The sequence below is a fragment of the Gavialis gangeticus genome, unplaced genomic scaffold (assembly GCF_001723915.1).
Source record: "Gavialis gangeticus isolate Ggan-Ray unplaced genomic scaffold, GavGan_comp1, whole genome shotgun sequence".
Taxonomy (NCBI): Eukaryota; Metazoa; Chordata; order Crocodylia; family Gavialidae; genus Gavialis; species Gavialis gangeticus.
The window spans coordinates 77,888,458-77,903,342 of NW_017729031.1; the positions used below are offsets into that span (position 1 = coordinate 77,888,458).

Here is a 14,885-nt window from a genome sequence, read left to right on the forward strand (position 1 = left end):
ACTGACAAGAAGGGAGTTCCCCAACCTGTAGGTATGGTGCCAGTTGTTCTTCCCCAGGTGCATCACTTTGCACTTGTCAGTGTTGAATCCCATCCTATTCTCATCCGCCCACCCCTGTAACCTGTCTAGGTCCGATTGTAGCCTATTCCTCCCTTCTAGCATGCCCACATCCCCCCACATCTTAGTGTCATCAGCAAATTTGAACAGGGTGCTTTTTACCCCCTCGTCCAAGTCACTGATGAAGATGTTGAACATAAAGTAACCATTTAAGCAAATCTTGAAATCACAGAGAGAGAGAAGATGCAAGAATTATTGAACATATAAATTTCTTACAAAGAGCTAAACATGTACTTTTCATTCCTACAAAAGCATCTACTGACATTCATTAGTGCTTCATGTGGAAAAGGATCATAAAAACTGGTATAGTGATTTTTTTTAAAGCTGGACAAATACTACATAGGTTTTGTTGAACATTCTTAACAATTTTGGTTTTAAAATTATTAATTCATACATATAAGAATGATATCTTAATGTAAATTTATGAATGTTATTATACCTGGTCATCTGCAAACTTGAGTAGGGCAGCCATGGGGTCAGAACCAGGAGACAGAACAAAAATCAGTGGTGCACAGCAGTGACTGTCAGAAAATGCCTTAGACAAATCAAACGGAGGAGGCTCAATAAATGGACGATGCAGATAGCCAACAATAAATTCCTGCACCATTGGGATAATCTAGAAAATCAAAATGCAAAACACAAAAAGAACATATTCCATGAAGAATCCATGTGTTAAACATTAAGCTATGTCTTTCCTAATATTTTACTATAAATGTCAAACAAATTTCTCTTGTGCCTAGAATTCTGCATTGGAATAATCCTATTAAATTCAGTAGGTTAACCATGTATGTAAATCTCAGAAGGATCAGGGTCCAAGTTGGAAGACTCAGCAAAAAAGACCAGTGGAATCCTAGATAATGAGCAATTGCCTTTTTTCTTTGACCCCAAAGGTCAATGTTGAAGTAGATTGGCAGGCAGGTGTAGAAAGCCAAGAATGCTACTGTTCTTATTTTATCTCTATAATGAATAGAGGATTTGATTTGCTAGGACTATCAATCAAATATCTTTCACAGATGCCAAAACTGACCCTGACCCAGAAAGTGAATCTGTGTAGCATTCCCTTACACTCCACTGGAGTCCTCCCAAAGTCAACAGTTTTGAGCAGACAAGAGTTCAGGCTGTGAGGCAACACTTACAGACTCCAAGCACAAGACCTTGATCTTAGACCCTGCTTCATTTTAATACCACAAACAGTCTCAATAAAATTAAATATATATATCAGTATAAGCAGGGTCTAAATATAGATTTGGACTCGCATCCTAGCATTAGTGGTTATTTTGAAAACAAATATGAATAATAAACATTTACTTTGGGTATGCCCAGAAAAAAATATGGCCAGGTTTTCAGTTTCATAATTTTTCATGGCACAGTTGATTTGCATATCTAGCAATGCTAAGAAGTTTTGCCCATCTCTGAAGCAGTGTAGTTAAAAAACAAGCACTAGATTTTTTTACCTTATATTTTCCCCTTTTCTGTCAAAAGAGAAATGCAAAATCTTTTGAAAATGCTCTATTAACGGGTTAAACTGAACATCAAACTCAGCAATTTAAAGTTTAAGTTTCTGAAAATGTTTAGATTGTTAAATATATAACTGTTTACTATATATAGCTATACTGAACTAATATTAGATTTTGGGTATTAACTTTTATATTTCTTGATGTTTTAATGATCAAATTTGTAACTTCTACACTGTATTTACATACGTAATTTGGCTTTTGCATTCAATAGACATATCTTGGACTGAGTGCTGAGAAGGAAACAAATGAGGGGGGGAAAAACACCCATCTGACCCCATCCCTCCTGATTCTGTTGCTTATCATAGACTCACCTGTGTTTTTTCTTAATTAAAGCAGGTGGAAGCAATGTAACTAATTAATCAAGTGTCTTAAATCTGACAGGGAGGAGCAAAGCATGACCACTGCATTGGTTAAGGTGATAGTAAGTCAGCAGTAGTCTTTGCAGATGGAGGCTTTCTTGAAAGAACTTAGTTTGGCATCCAAACATTTGATTGAGTTTAGGGATATGTATGATTATGCAAATCGTGTAAAAACCTTCAAAAACTGGCCTTTTATGGGAAACTGCAAATGCACCCCTGAGAATGTAAGTTTGAAAATGTTTAATTTGGGCTGTAGCTAAGAACTATTTTCAGGCAAAAAGTAAGAGATTATGTAAAGCTCTAGTACAGCTCCCAAATACTCTGACTACCACTTTTCCTGGTAGACTTTACTTTCACTTATTATGCTATCAAACTACTTGCAAGTCAGAATGGAGTTGGGAGTTTCAACAGACCCTCCAAAGGCAAGAAAATAAAATAATGCTTTAACACCGATGTCCATACTCTGTTGAATATAAATGAGTGACTTTTTTTTCTTGTATACTTTGAAAGGAAATCTAACTTACAAAGCATAAGAAGATGAAGAAAACTTTTTTCCTCTAATATATGAAGTCCATGGTACTTGTAGGTTAACTTTGTTTTGCAATCTAAAGCATTAAATGACTTAAATTTCAAGTGGCATACTATTGAAATAGCTATCTGTGTATATGCTTGTGTTACTCAGAACCATGGCAATATGTTAATTTGAGGCTATAAAAGCAGTGGGAGGGGGGGGTTTTCTATGCATTCCCCAGTGTTGGAAAATCTCAAACTTTAGTCATTATTCACTATATCACTTTTCCTACAATAGAGGAAAATGGTATGTGGATAAAATGTCAGACCAATTTATTATAGGCATTCAAGCACTACTTCTTAACTTCACAAAACTGAATCATTTAATATTAATGTACATATAATGTTCTGAACACAGGCAATGCTATAAAATGGTAAGCTATTATGACTCAGTGCTTTAAATTGATATTTATAAGGTCTACATCTCTAGGACTGTGCCTCAGATAAAGCACACTTGAAGGAGTTATCTGAGGAGGTGAGAAGGAATTGGGAATAAAACACATGTAATCAGGGGTCAGAGGTTTGACCAGCAGCATGGTTCTTCAGACTACTTATGAATAATTGTACCTTCTTCTGTATAGCCTCAAAGATGGAACTTGCTTGTGATTATAACAAAGTTTCTTTTAGAAGAGCCTTGAACACTTTTTTTTTTAATTCTCCAAAGACTTCCTAGTAATGCCTATCCCAGCTGTACTGCACCTACTGCTGGGATGTAACATTACTTTTCTGGAAATTACCCTGTTAAGTGTAATGGTCTGGGAAACTTGCTTAGAAGCAATTTTAGCATAGTAAGAACTACAAATAGCTCTAGCTTTCTCTTTCCTCCCTGAATTGTAGATTTGCCTAGGCATAGTAACTATATTTGCAGGAGACTGTTTGTTTGTCTCGGTATACTATGGACTAGAGCCAGATAAGGTCCTAGGATCCTACTGGTTGAGTACTGCAACACCTAAATTTTAGGTCCCTGATACCTAGAATGAAATCGAACCCAGTTATGCTTCTAAGTTTCCAATGTAGTCCATGAAAAGAGTTAGGAGCCTCAGAGAAACTAAATCCTGCAGAGAGCTGTTTAAATCTTGTTAGCAGCAAACAGTAAGCACTAGGATGCCTCTGAACTCCAGCTGCTTTCCTAGGACTGAGGCACCTCAATGCACTCAGGGTCCAGAGTCTTGAATCCTCTCCTGAAAGTAGGCAGGTGCCCACTGTTCTTTCAAGGAATGGCAGCAGGCTCACTTTCACTCCTTGAAGTGGTGATGGTAAGGCTGTTATTGCTCACCTTTTACATAATAGCCTAGTGATTAAAGCAGGCATCCAAGAACTTGCAAGGGCTAGTTTATAGCTAAGGGAACTTGTATTTTCCATCTTCCAGGAGACTGACTTAACTAAAAACTTTATGCTAACCTCAAACCACGGTTTACTTTTCCTGGCAGAGTTGGGCCACAGTGCAGAAAGGCTATGCTCATCATTAGGTTAGGATACTTACCTGGGACAAGAAAGTTCTGGGTTTCATTCTGTACTCTTCCTAGTGTTTAGGCATTTAACAGTAAATAATTATCAAATAAACCTGGGAGCAGAGACTGGTATCCAGGACTTGCCACTTCTAGCTAAATGTAGATCCTAAGCTGTTTTCCCCATTTACAGACTGCTTGATATACTTACTATTTTAATTCCTATTGTGCCAGTCTCTCTTTATGAAGTGCAAGACCTGGGATTGTAAACTCTTTAGGGTGGGATTTACTGTCACTCACACTTGTAATGGACACATTACATCTGGGCCCTACATGTCACTAAACTAATTTTCCTCTGCAGATGGCCAAGGCTGGTTTTATCCACTGTCCAAATGAAAACGAACCAGATGTAGCAAAGTGTTTTTTTTGCCTGATCGAACTAGAGGGCTGGGAGCCAAATGATGATCCATGGTATGGCCATATTCTTCTTCATACTTTACATTATGAAACTGATAAGAATGGAAGAACAATGGCAACGTTTTTCAGCCTGTCTAATCTTAAAGTCCAATACCAGCTCTTTAATTAGTGGTGCACATGTCTCTCTCTTAATTATTGTGAAACGTTCACTCTGGCCACAAAAAAAAAAAAAAAAAAAAATAGGTTTACATGAATAACCTAAAATGACAGAAGTAAATGTAGCTGCTGTGTGTTTGAAGTGAGCAACATTAATTTACATATAAGAATCTCCCATTTTATCTCTTCCTCCAATACCAGGTAAAAGAAGAAAAAAATCACAAGTCTAATTAAGAGATGGCAAAGGGGGGAGGGGAAGGGAACAGGACTTTGATCTGTGCTACTTTAGGACAAAAAGGAAATGGACAGAGGAGCCCAAAGTTTTTCTAAGTCCTATAACATGTTCCATATTCTTTGGATTGGAGATAAACTGAAAGGTAATCTGTGGTAGAGTTGCTTTTGTCCTCTCTCTAATACTGAGATCAAATATCCACAGAACGAAATTCTTACACTGTATTCATACTGCAGGTTGGAACATACCAAACGCCCTAGCAATTGTGGTTTCTTATCCCTAACTAAGAGCTTTGATGATCTAACAGTGGAGGAGTATTACCTGTTGGAGATGGACCGACTGAGGACTTTCCTTGTAAGAGCTTGTGATAAACTATTTTAAATCTATTGCTTTAGCTTAAACTGAGAATGAGAGCCGTAAATTGCAAGGGGGTATCCATGTGAACTGATAATGCATCAAACACCAGGCCCAGCTAAATATAAAGTCTGATATAAAAATAAAGCCTATCTTTTGTCCCTGCTGTAACACAGTAAGCAGAGAAAAATGGGCAATTATAGATCTAGAAGTTCCAAGTCTCATCCTCTTGGGTGATATTTTAAGGCCTAGGTAAGGATCAGATGGTAGAACACTCAGCTTTGCAGCACTTCATGTAATATCCAAGTATGGGAAAACTATGTATGCAACAATGCATTGTGGGGAGATAAGTGCCTTAGAATGGAACCACAAACATGAGTCCCAAAATCAGACAATGGAAAATGCTGAGAAATGTATGTTAAATCCCAGCCACTAACCGTAACTTAAGCACTTTATTCTGGACTGCAGGAAGATGCTTTCTTCAACTTTGGACTCTGCTCTAAGCCCTCTCCAAGAGTTAGAATTAGAATTAAAACTTGTCACACAATCTCCTTTCTTTTAAAAGCCAAGAAGGTATTGGTACTGTCAACGATGAACAGGGGCCTGCTTACCCAATAGTTGAGGTTAGAGCACTGAATCCAGATCTCCCACCTGATAGTCGATTTCCTCTGTCTTAAGGCGATTTGAGCCTTTATCTCTCCTGCATTTTAGAAGAATGGTTTGACCCAATGAATATCTACATTGGTCTCAATCCTCCTGAAAGTCTCACTTGCATGGAACATGCTGCTGTTTCAGAATATCCCATAGCATGGTGCTTAGGAAGCTCTTGATAAAAAGGCAAGCAACAACTGTACTTGCTCCTTCTCCAGCCATATTTTGTGTGGTGCCTGAGCAATTAGACATTGCTTGCTTGCCCCCTGGGCAAGCAAGCTCATGGTAGACCTAGCTTCTGGAGCCTCAAGGGCCCACATATAAAAAGCCTCAGCCTGGACTATATTAAATAATTATGTACATGTCCTGATGCAGACCTTCCAGAAGCCTAGAAAAGGTTGGTGTTCCCAGGGCTGGGTGTGGCAACTCACCAGGAATCTGAATACTTTTAACATTTCTTTTGGAATCTACACTTTGGGGAGTTGGTTGTTTGCTTGGGGGGGTTGTGGTTTTGTTTTGTTGGGTTTTTTGTTGTTGTTGTTGGGTTGGGGTTTGTTTGTTTGTTGGAGTTTCAACTTTGACCTTAGGTGCATCACTTGTTTGTTACATGCTTGCATATCTTAAAGATCGTTCTGGGTTTGGTTTGGTATTTTTTTTAGTGTAAAACTGGCAGAAGCACAATATGGTCCTTTGAAAAAGAAGTTGCTGCAACCAGAAAACGCCTCCTTGATCACTTTGTCAGCAAACATCAGTATACTCCAGAACCTGAACTGCCAGTACCTCATCATGCTGCTTCACCTGACCAAGCTCCAGAAAGCCCTAATATTCATCAACATAAACCACAGCACAGTAATGAATGCAAGAGTTAGAGTTTTGTTTTGTTTTAAAGGCCCTTATCTTTATGAGAGAGCAAGCTAAGTACAAGAAGCACTTGTTATAATTAACTCTCTTAACTTTCAGAGTATGCTTGGTCACTACTGCAGGTGTGGATCAACAAATGTGCTTGCTAATCAGGCATTTGATACAATGTGCATTGACTTAATGTATCTGTGCCAGCTTTTAGAAGGTAAAATGTTTTGTTTTTAATAAAGCTTCATAAATACTGCAGCATGCTTAATTCTGGTCCTTCTGCTATAGCCAACTTTCTGAAGTTGGATGGTCCAAGTTAAATCCACTGATGAGCTTTTTACAAATGAAAGAGAACAAAGCAGTATTAGGCAACTTATGAAGAGGCATATGTAAGTATCTCTTGTTTACTGCTTTAGGCTACTTTCAGCTTGTTCATCAGGGCTAAGTACAGACACTTGGGGGCATTAGGGGGAGGTTAAATTGGTTCAGAATGGTTGCCCAATATCAGGTAAGTCACAATGGGAGGGATAGTGAGGGGTTGGGGGTCCAGTTTGCTGCTGGGGATCAGGGGTCTGCCAGGGGGTGGGGGGCAGGCATGACCCGTGAGGGCTGGTGTGGAGACAGGTGCGACCTGCAGATGGGGACAGGTGTGACCCACAGGGTCTTGCTGGTGTCCAGGAGATTCTGGTGGGATTGGGGGTGGGGAGGGGAAGGCTCATGGGATCCATGGAGGGCTAAGGGAGATTGGGGACTACTAGCCCCATTCTTCCTCTTTCCGCCCCCACCCCCAAAGTACTTGCTTGGCTCCGGCAGTGACAAAAGTTGATAAAAGCAGCTTGTAGGATATGGGTTGGCTGGTCAGGGGAGGGGGGTGGGGTGGGAGACATGGACAGAACAAGGGGCAGGTGGGGCAAAAAATAGCCTAACTAATTCCCTATTAACCAACTTTTTTCCACTGTTAGTTTTCAGTAGTTTCAAAACCCCAAAGTCCCAAAAGTGACACAGCTTCATTGCTCATAGTCTGAATCCCTGATTTCCTTTATTTCTGTGAAAGTGGTTAAAAACAACAAAGTCAATATGTCTGGCCAATATTCCCAGTGAATCCAGAGACAGTAACTCCATTCTCCATTCTCTTCCTCGCCCTTCTTTCTCATTCTAGTTAGTGAAGCATTAATGCATGCTATACAAATGTTATCAGTTACATGGGACTAGAAGACATGACCTGGGTCATAAAGTCTGATTGCAGGCAAATGACTCTGTACCTATACAGAGCTTAAGACTGTAGGACTCCAGAAAGATATCCAAACTGTTCTAGCACCCTGAACAAACTCTACATAAACTACTGCCCAAAATTATCTTAAGGGGCATCTCTATACATGTAGAAAGACTGCTCTGATGTGCTGTAATTGCAATGTGTCAGAGCAGACTTGATTAATTACCATGCTCCGGCAGAGTCCAGTATCTTGTGAATCAGAGTCCCTGGGCTGAAAATGGTGGTGGAGGCAGTTTAACTAAAGCTTGTTCCATGAGCTTCAGTTAAAAGCACCCCTGCCCCAATTTTTCAGTGCCTGGACACTGAGACACATGACACTCTGGGTACTTTAATTACAGAGACCCTCAGAATTGCTCTAATTAAAGCAGTCCCCCCACTCCCACAGCATGTCTACCAATGCCCAAGAAGACTACCTTATAAACCAGCTGCTAGTGATATTTAGTGTTTCTGAATTTGTAATTCTCTTAACACTACTATCAGTTAATTTACACTGTACATATTATATTTATATTACCTACTTCTTAATGGTGTGACACAACCTGTTCCAATTGTCCAATCCCAATGCAAGTAAACTTAATATGGACGCTTTTGATAGCAATGCAAAATCAGAACCCAAAATAAGGGGGTGCTTCAGAAAGTAATGGCAATTTTGAAATAAAACCATTTTGTGTGCCCTGAGCAGGAAACTATACAACAGCAGGGAATACTGATGGTAGCATTGTCTAATGCACACATTGGTTATGACCAGGCCTGGCAGGATTCCATTTTTATCAATAAACACCAATAAATGGTGATTTTACTTCACACTCAGACTGATGGAAACATATTTCTATCAGTAATCAAAATTTATAGAGAGGGAACTAACAGGGAACCCTTACCCCTGATACTGGACAGTGGGGAAAAAAAAAAAAGAGATGGAGGGCAGAGGGGTTAAAGAGGGAAACAATGGATAGCCTAATGACTCGATTAAGCAATTAGCTGCTCATTTCAGTCTAATTACTCATCAATTAAACAATTAGTTGCTCATTCACTGGTGTAGAAGCCAGTTGGAGGGAGATAACAGGCTACTCAAACAAACCCTTACCCAAACCCCAGAGGTGAGAGCAGGGGAAGGGGGAAGAGTATTTGAGGCTCAAGCCTAGGGGCAGCAAAGTTGAGCCAGCCAAGCAGGGGGGATTTGGGGAACTGAGGTGGCTGCTGCCTCTTCCCATGTTCCCAGAGCTCTAGGAGTGCTGCTACCTTCCTCCTCTGGTCCCTGACCACCCTGCTCTTTCCTAATGAATGAACAGAATGATTTAAAGCAGGTATGATTTATCAATTTATAGTTATTTACTCTTTATATTTTGACATCTGATTTTATAAAGCTTTTGACAGTATGCTGTCATTATTAAATTGTCTGCCTCCACATCCCTAATTTCATACAATCTGGAAAATTTAAATCAATAAAAATTAAAATAAAGGCTTAAAAATAAACATTGATTTTAGCTGTTGAAATTATAAAAACATAAAAATCAAATTCTGCTAAGCCTATTTATGACCAAGTAGAGAAGTGATGTGGTCCAGGAAATGATCACAGCACACACAATTGTTTTATTTTGAAATGACCATTTCTTTCTGACACATGCTTGTATACTGGGACCCAATCTGAGAGAGGTAACTGATAACATGTTCGTAAGCAACCGTAAAATGCCATAACTGCCAAAAAAAACAAACAAACCCATCACAGCCTAATAAGTTGCTGCTTTTAACTTTTTTCAGAAACTAAGGAAGTTCTTCTATTCACTGAAGGGAATATAAAAGGAGATGCAAGAGGAGTACAAATGTTACAAAAAGAGATAAATAACCTTCCACTCAGAAAAATTCGTAAAGAAATACGATGTGCTGCCTCTAATGAAACCAGCTTTGAAACAGAAGCATTTACCATTCTGTTTGAACTAATTCCTCTACCAGAGTCCCACTTCCCTAAGGTTACAGGTAAAAACTGAATTATTGAAGGACACCAGACCGCTGTTTATAGAAACAGTGATATAAAGATCCATACAATTTCTAAGCGGAAAGATGGAAATGCTGGATTGCACTGGATAATATCCAATACTTCAAAGTTTCTGCATTTCTATACCTACTTTGTCAGGCCTCAAGCAGCGAATGACAAGCATCCTCTGGAATTCACTCATTTTCTGCTGCCACTCTTCAGGGAAATCCTCATGGTGAGGCTCCTACAAGCATACATACAGTAAGTTAGCTTTATATTACTAGCATTCAAAAATTCCCAAGAGTTCAAAACAGACTACCATAGTTCACTCTGAGATATCCACAATGCATCTGAGCCAGCAAGAACGTGATGAATAACAACTGCAGGAATACTGAAGATATTACTTGCTTACACTGCATGGAAATGTTAAGCTTATTGTGCAATGAAGCAAATGCTACAGCTAGCCTGAAATATTTCAAAGGAGTAGAGAAGCAGAATTCAAAATTTTTTTCCTTCTCTTCTCTATAATTCTAAAGCTGCTCTCTAATTTCCCTTATTTCCCCCTCCCCCTATGAACATCATTCCACGAGAAATTACTCTATGGCAATGTTCCCAAAGGTGAGTTTTATCATGTGTCACATAATATATGGTAGGTTTCTTAAAGCTGTAGTTTCTGAAGTAAGAAGATCACATGAAATCTTGGCATTCGGGTTTTTTCTGGCTATAGAGAAAATATGAATCCTAAGGACTCAATTCACAAGGCAAAGAAAAAGAACCCATTTTTTGTTTTGAAAATCTATGATTCAGTTTAGTAAAGGATCTGACTGATACTCCAGCCATACCAGTACCATAAGTCTCACAAGGGAGTAGGAATCGTTTGGTTAAAATTTAAGACTAGAAAGAGGTAATAAACAAAAGGAGTTAAGTGTAACGCTGCTCAGCATGGCAACATTTAACCAGTGTGCGTCTTGCCTCATGGAAGGTGAGTTAGGCATCTAAGAATGGATTCACAAAGTAAACAATGAGGGAGACTGTAGGAAAGCTGCCCATGCCAGTCAGCAGGAAATACTCTGAAAAGGAAGATTAGGGTTTAAGCCATGCCCATAAATGTGTTATGTGCCTCCTTCAACTTGGACTCAGACCCCTCTACACATGCCGGTAAAGGCACAATGAGATATAATGAGATGAAATCCAGTGCATGGCAGGAGGTGTGATTATGGGATCACCCATTCAATCCCATTGTGCTTTGGGGCTGGTGCATGGGGAGCCCAATCCTAGGCTTCCCTGTACCAGCAAAAAGCAAGCTCCCACAGGTGGGAACCCCCTCAGTTGACAGGCTCTAAGCCATGGGTACACCTCATGCACCCCTAGAACTGGGAGACTGAGGCAGCCATGATATCCCAGAGTTAAGTGTGCATGAAGCCCCCAGGACTGGAAGACTGCAGCTGCTGCTAGCTCCCAACCTCAGGAGTGCAGGGAGCCCCTGAGGCTGGAAGACCATAGCAGTTGTGATCTCCTAGGCTTGGGGACTCTATGCATTCCCCAGGGCTGGGAGACTAACCATGTCCCATGGCTGCCAGGACCTATCTGGGTCCTGGCACTGGGAGACGCAGTGCTGGGACCAAGTGTCTGCAGCTTCAGGATACTAACTCCTGGCAGTGTGGGGTGCTGCCAGGACCCAGAGTCAGTAGTTGCTGGAGCTGAGAGTCCCCTCAATTGCAGGACTCCCCAGTCAGGGAGGACTAAGAGCAGCAGCAGCTGCACTCCTCCCGAGTACAGAGAAGCACTCTTTCCTGGTCTGGGAAAGGTGGAGAGAAACTATAACTGGACAGCTCCTGATCACAGAGCAGTTGAATGTACAGAAGTTCATTCTATCAAGAGAAACTCTCATGCAAGGGAGATCTTCCAAGTGTCAAGGTAAAAGGTCTCTCTCATAGATGGGGCATGTTTCCTCTGCAAAGAACTGAATGAGCACCTGCATGCCTGTAATTTCTACTGGGAGAGTGGCAATTCTCCTGGTAGAAATGTAACATCTGTATGTGGCCACAGTAAAGGAAAGACTCCAGCTACAGGAGAATTATATATATTGCAAAGGCAACAGTCGCTAAATATTGAACGCACACTTAGAATACTCTCACAGTGCAAATGCACATCTAACTTTAGTGAGAAAAACCTACTGTGTTTCTGCTAAAAACAAAGGCTGTGAACTACTAACTCTTGCTGTCTGAATTTGATAGTAGAATAGCGAATCAATAATGTAATGCATCCTATTTAAAGAAATAGGCCCCAGCGTAACCTTTTAGGATCCTTAGATGCACTTTTGCCAATTTTTCACATGCCAGGATTTGTTATCAATAGAACTGGCAGTTGGCAAATATACTGAAATCTGACAAATATATGCCCATCTTCAATAAGAGTATCTTATTGGAGTAGACAGATAACTTAATTTCTCCATCCCAATTCCTTACAGCTATTAAGGTGACTACATCTCATTGAAATCAACAAGAGTTAGATCATTAAATGTCTTTGAGGATCTGGGCTCTGAATCTATCTTTGAATCTATCAACAGAAGTTGTTATAAATTAATTAGTGTATGAAGAAAAACAAAGAAAATGCTTAATGTTGCTTATAATCTATAAGGAACATTCTGATAGTACTTTAACATGTAGATTAAACTGCGTTATGTTTTTACTCTTAAGGATTATGATTAGTGAGATTTAAATATGGTTTTCTGCTCTAAGCAGAATAAACAGTACAGTAAAAATAATGAGATTTCTTTTCCCATAACCATGCTGGGAATTTACAAGGAAAACAATGAATACCAATGAGTTACATGGTAGACCCCCAGGCATCATTAGAAAAATAAACAGCAGCAAGAAGCCCTGAGTTATCTTGGTAACATTTTAGTATAGAAAAAACAATAGCCATATGAGTTAAAACTCTACTCTTAATCTTCAGCCACAACATAAACAAGTTCAAGATACTGTCTAGTATTATAGTAAAAATGGGGATTTATTTTTTAGATAAAAAGCAAGAGCCAAAAAAATTACCTGAGTGCCACAACCATGAGCACCATACAGCTAAATTTGTAGGCATTTTATTCTACTATGAACTCCAGAATCCTGTATTTGTCAGGCAACCTAAGCTACTTGTACAAGAGACAAGGAAGGTAGCAACTTCAGAACGGGATCCAAGATAACCAGCATGAAAATAGGAGAGATGACTAAAGTAAGTGTGCTCACCATGCAGTTATCTGAAGCTAGTCAACAGAAAAACGACAGAATTGGGGAAACCCTGTTCACTTGGGACCCATACCCTGGAACCCCCACCTAAATATGGATGTCTATAACATCCCTTTCAACAAGAGAGCCAGAGAAACTCCTCATTTAAAAACTGGCAGGGGAGAGACCCAAGTCCAATTCCCTCCTTCGACTGAGGGGTTCGAACATACTTTTGCCCTTCCCTGGTGAGTGCCCTAATCACCAGCCAGATGTAGGCATTCTCCAATTTTTTTCAGGGGTTCCACCGTGTGAAAAACAATTCAAGATTCATTGAATCTTCGGTTCAGTGCTCTCTCTCGTAGGATAAGGCAAGAGTAAGCAGAATTCTGTAGCCTAGTGGCTAGGGTACTTGCATAGGTTCTGTTCCAAGATCCGTATAAGTGTTTTACATGAAACAATGATTAGATAAAATGCATGAAGAGTCCCTGGAGCAGTAAGAGAAGTACAATTTTTAAAACTAGAATTGTAAAGAATATGCTTTCATCATGACCCCAGTGAATGAGAGAGAAATTCTCATTTCACTGTAGTGAAACATAACAATTCTAACCATGGGCCTGAGTCTGCATTCACTGAAGGCATTCATTATTTTATTACTGACAGAAATGGGATAATTTATCAAGATCTTTACCAGCTAACTGATGGCCTGCTTCTGCAATCTTCAGCAAATAGTATCTCCTCCGAGTTGTCTTCATTTACTTCAGTTTGACTATTTGCATGTGTTTTTATTACCATTGAAAGGCCCCTGTCGCACATTACATTTGTAGTGCAGTTAACTTATTAATAGTAACAGTGCTACACATGCAGCCAATTTATGGTGCCTCAAAGTGGCACACAAGCCACAAAGATGTTCCACAAAATATGTGGAACAGCTTTGTAATGCACCTGTATGGCAACATAAATTCTTCCTATCTTGATGCAGTCGGCATTGACACTGGGATGGGGGTTGGCATCAGGACCAGGACAACCCCAGTCCCAGTGCCAAAAATGAGGTTCTGTGAAGGTGAGTTCCCAGGAACTTGGCAACCCCTGCACCCAACAGTCTTCACTGCCTTGCCCTGCAGCCCCCGTGGGCAAGGCACTTTATAATGCCAGGTTGTGGGAAGCCCAGCTGTTCTCAGTGATCTGATACATTAACTATCTTGCCCCACAGGGGCTGGGTTACACACATGGTTTTTACATTTCCTGGGGCAGTAGGTTTTTACACTTCCTGGTTTTGGGGAGCCTCTCACTGGTCCTGGGGTCCCCATGTGCCAGGATGTCACAAAATGGCACGTGAAGCTGGGCTGTACCTGGCAGTCTCTCCCCAATCCTAGGGTCCCAGCATACCAGGTACAATAAAAGCCATATGTGCAGCCCAGCTGCATACACAGTTTCTAGATGTCTACAAGGACCCCAGGATCAGGGAGAGGGTCCCCATCCCAGGGTCCGAGCAGGGGAGCCCATGAATTTGTAGCTGCCAGGTGGGGGGAGTTCATTTCTGGGTTCCACACTTCAGGAAGGATGTGGAGAAGCTTTAGACAGTCCAAAGGAGGGTCATGCTCATGATTAGAGGCAGCCTGTAAGTATATTATGGGCATACATCAGGGCCTGGGGGAGCATCTGTTCACCAAGGCCTCCCAGGAGAGGACAAGAAACAGTGGGCACAAACCGACTGAAGACCACTTCAGACTGGACATAAGGAAAAACTTC

At 40.5% G+C, this 14,885-nt stretch overlaps 2 protein-coding genes across 2 annotated transcripts in view; one reads left to right on the forward strand and one right to left on the reverse strand.

Moving 5' to 3' along the window:
- The window catches only part of DNAH7 (dynein axonemal heavy chain 7), a 257,096-nt gene that overhangs the window by 22,536 nt on the left and 219,675 nt on the right, over positions 1–14,885 (reverse strand). The window contains exons 53-54 of the mRNA XM_019522878.1: positions 10,067–10,159; positions 557–733 (exon numbers count right to left, since the gene is read on the reverse strand). Of these exons, the coding sequence (XP_019378423.1) occupies positions 557–733; positions 10,067–10,159 (270 nt within the window). The remainder of the gene's footprint in view (positions 1–556; positions 734–10,066; positions 10,160–14,885) is intronic.
- On the forward strand, positions 2,029–6,945 carry LOC109301862 (baculoviral IAP repeat-containing protein 5.1-like). Its single transcript, XM_019523124.1, has 4 exons — positions 2,029–2,217; positions 4,373–4,482; positions 5,053–5,170; positions 6,481–6,945. Exons 1-4 carry the CDS (start codon positions 2,080–2,082, stop codon positions 6,688–6,690), a joined length of 576 nt encoding a protein of 191 aa, XP_019378669.1. The 5' UTR covers positions 2,029–2,079; the 3' UTR covers positions 6,691–6,945.

Coding starts and splice junctions, on each gene's coding strand:
- LOC109301862 (XM_019523124.1), top strand. CDS start 2,080: ATGGAGGCTTTCTTGAAAGAACTTAGTTTGGCATCCAAACATTTGATT. Junction 2,218..4,372: donor GCAAATGCACCCCTGAGAAT/GTAAGTTTGAAA, acceptor TTTCCTCTGCAG/ATGGCCAAGGCTGGTTTTAT. Junction 5,171..6,480: donor ACCGACTGAGGACTTTCCTT/GTAAGAGCTTGT, acceptor TATTTTTTTTAG/TGTAAAACTGGCAGAAGCAC.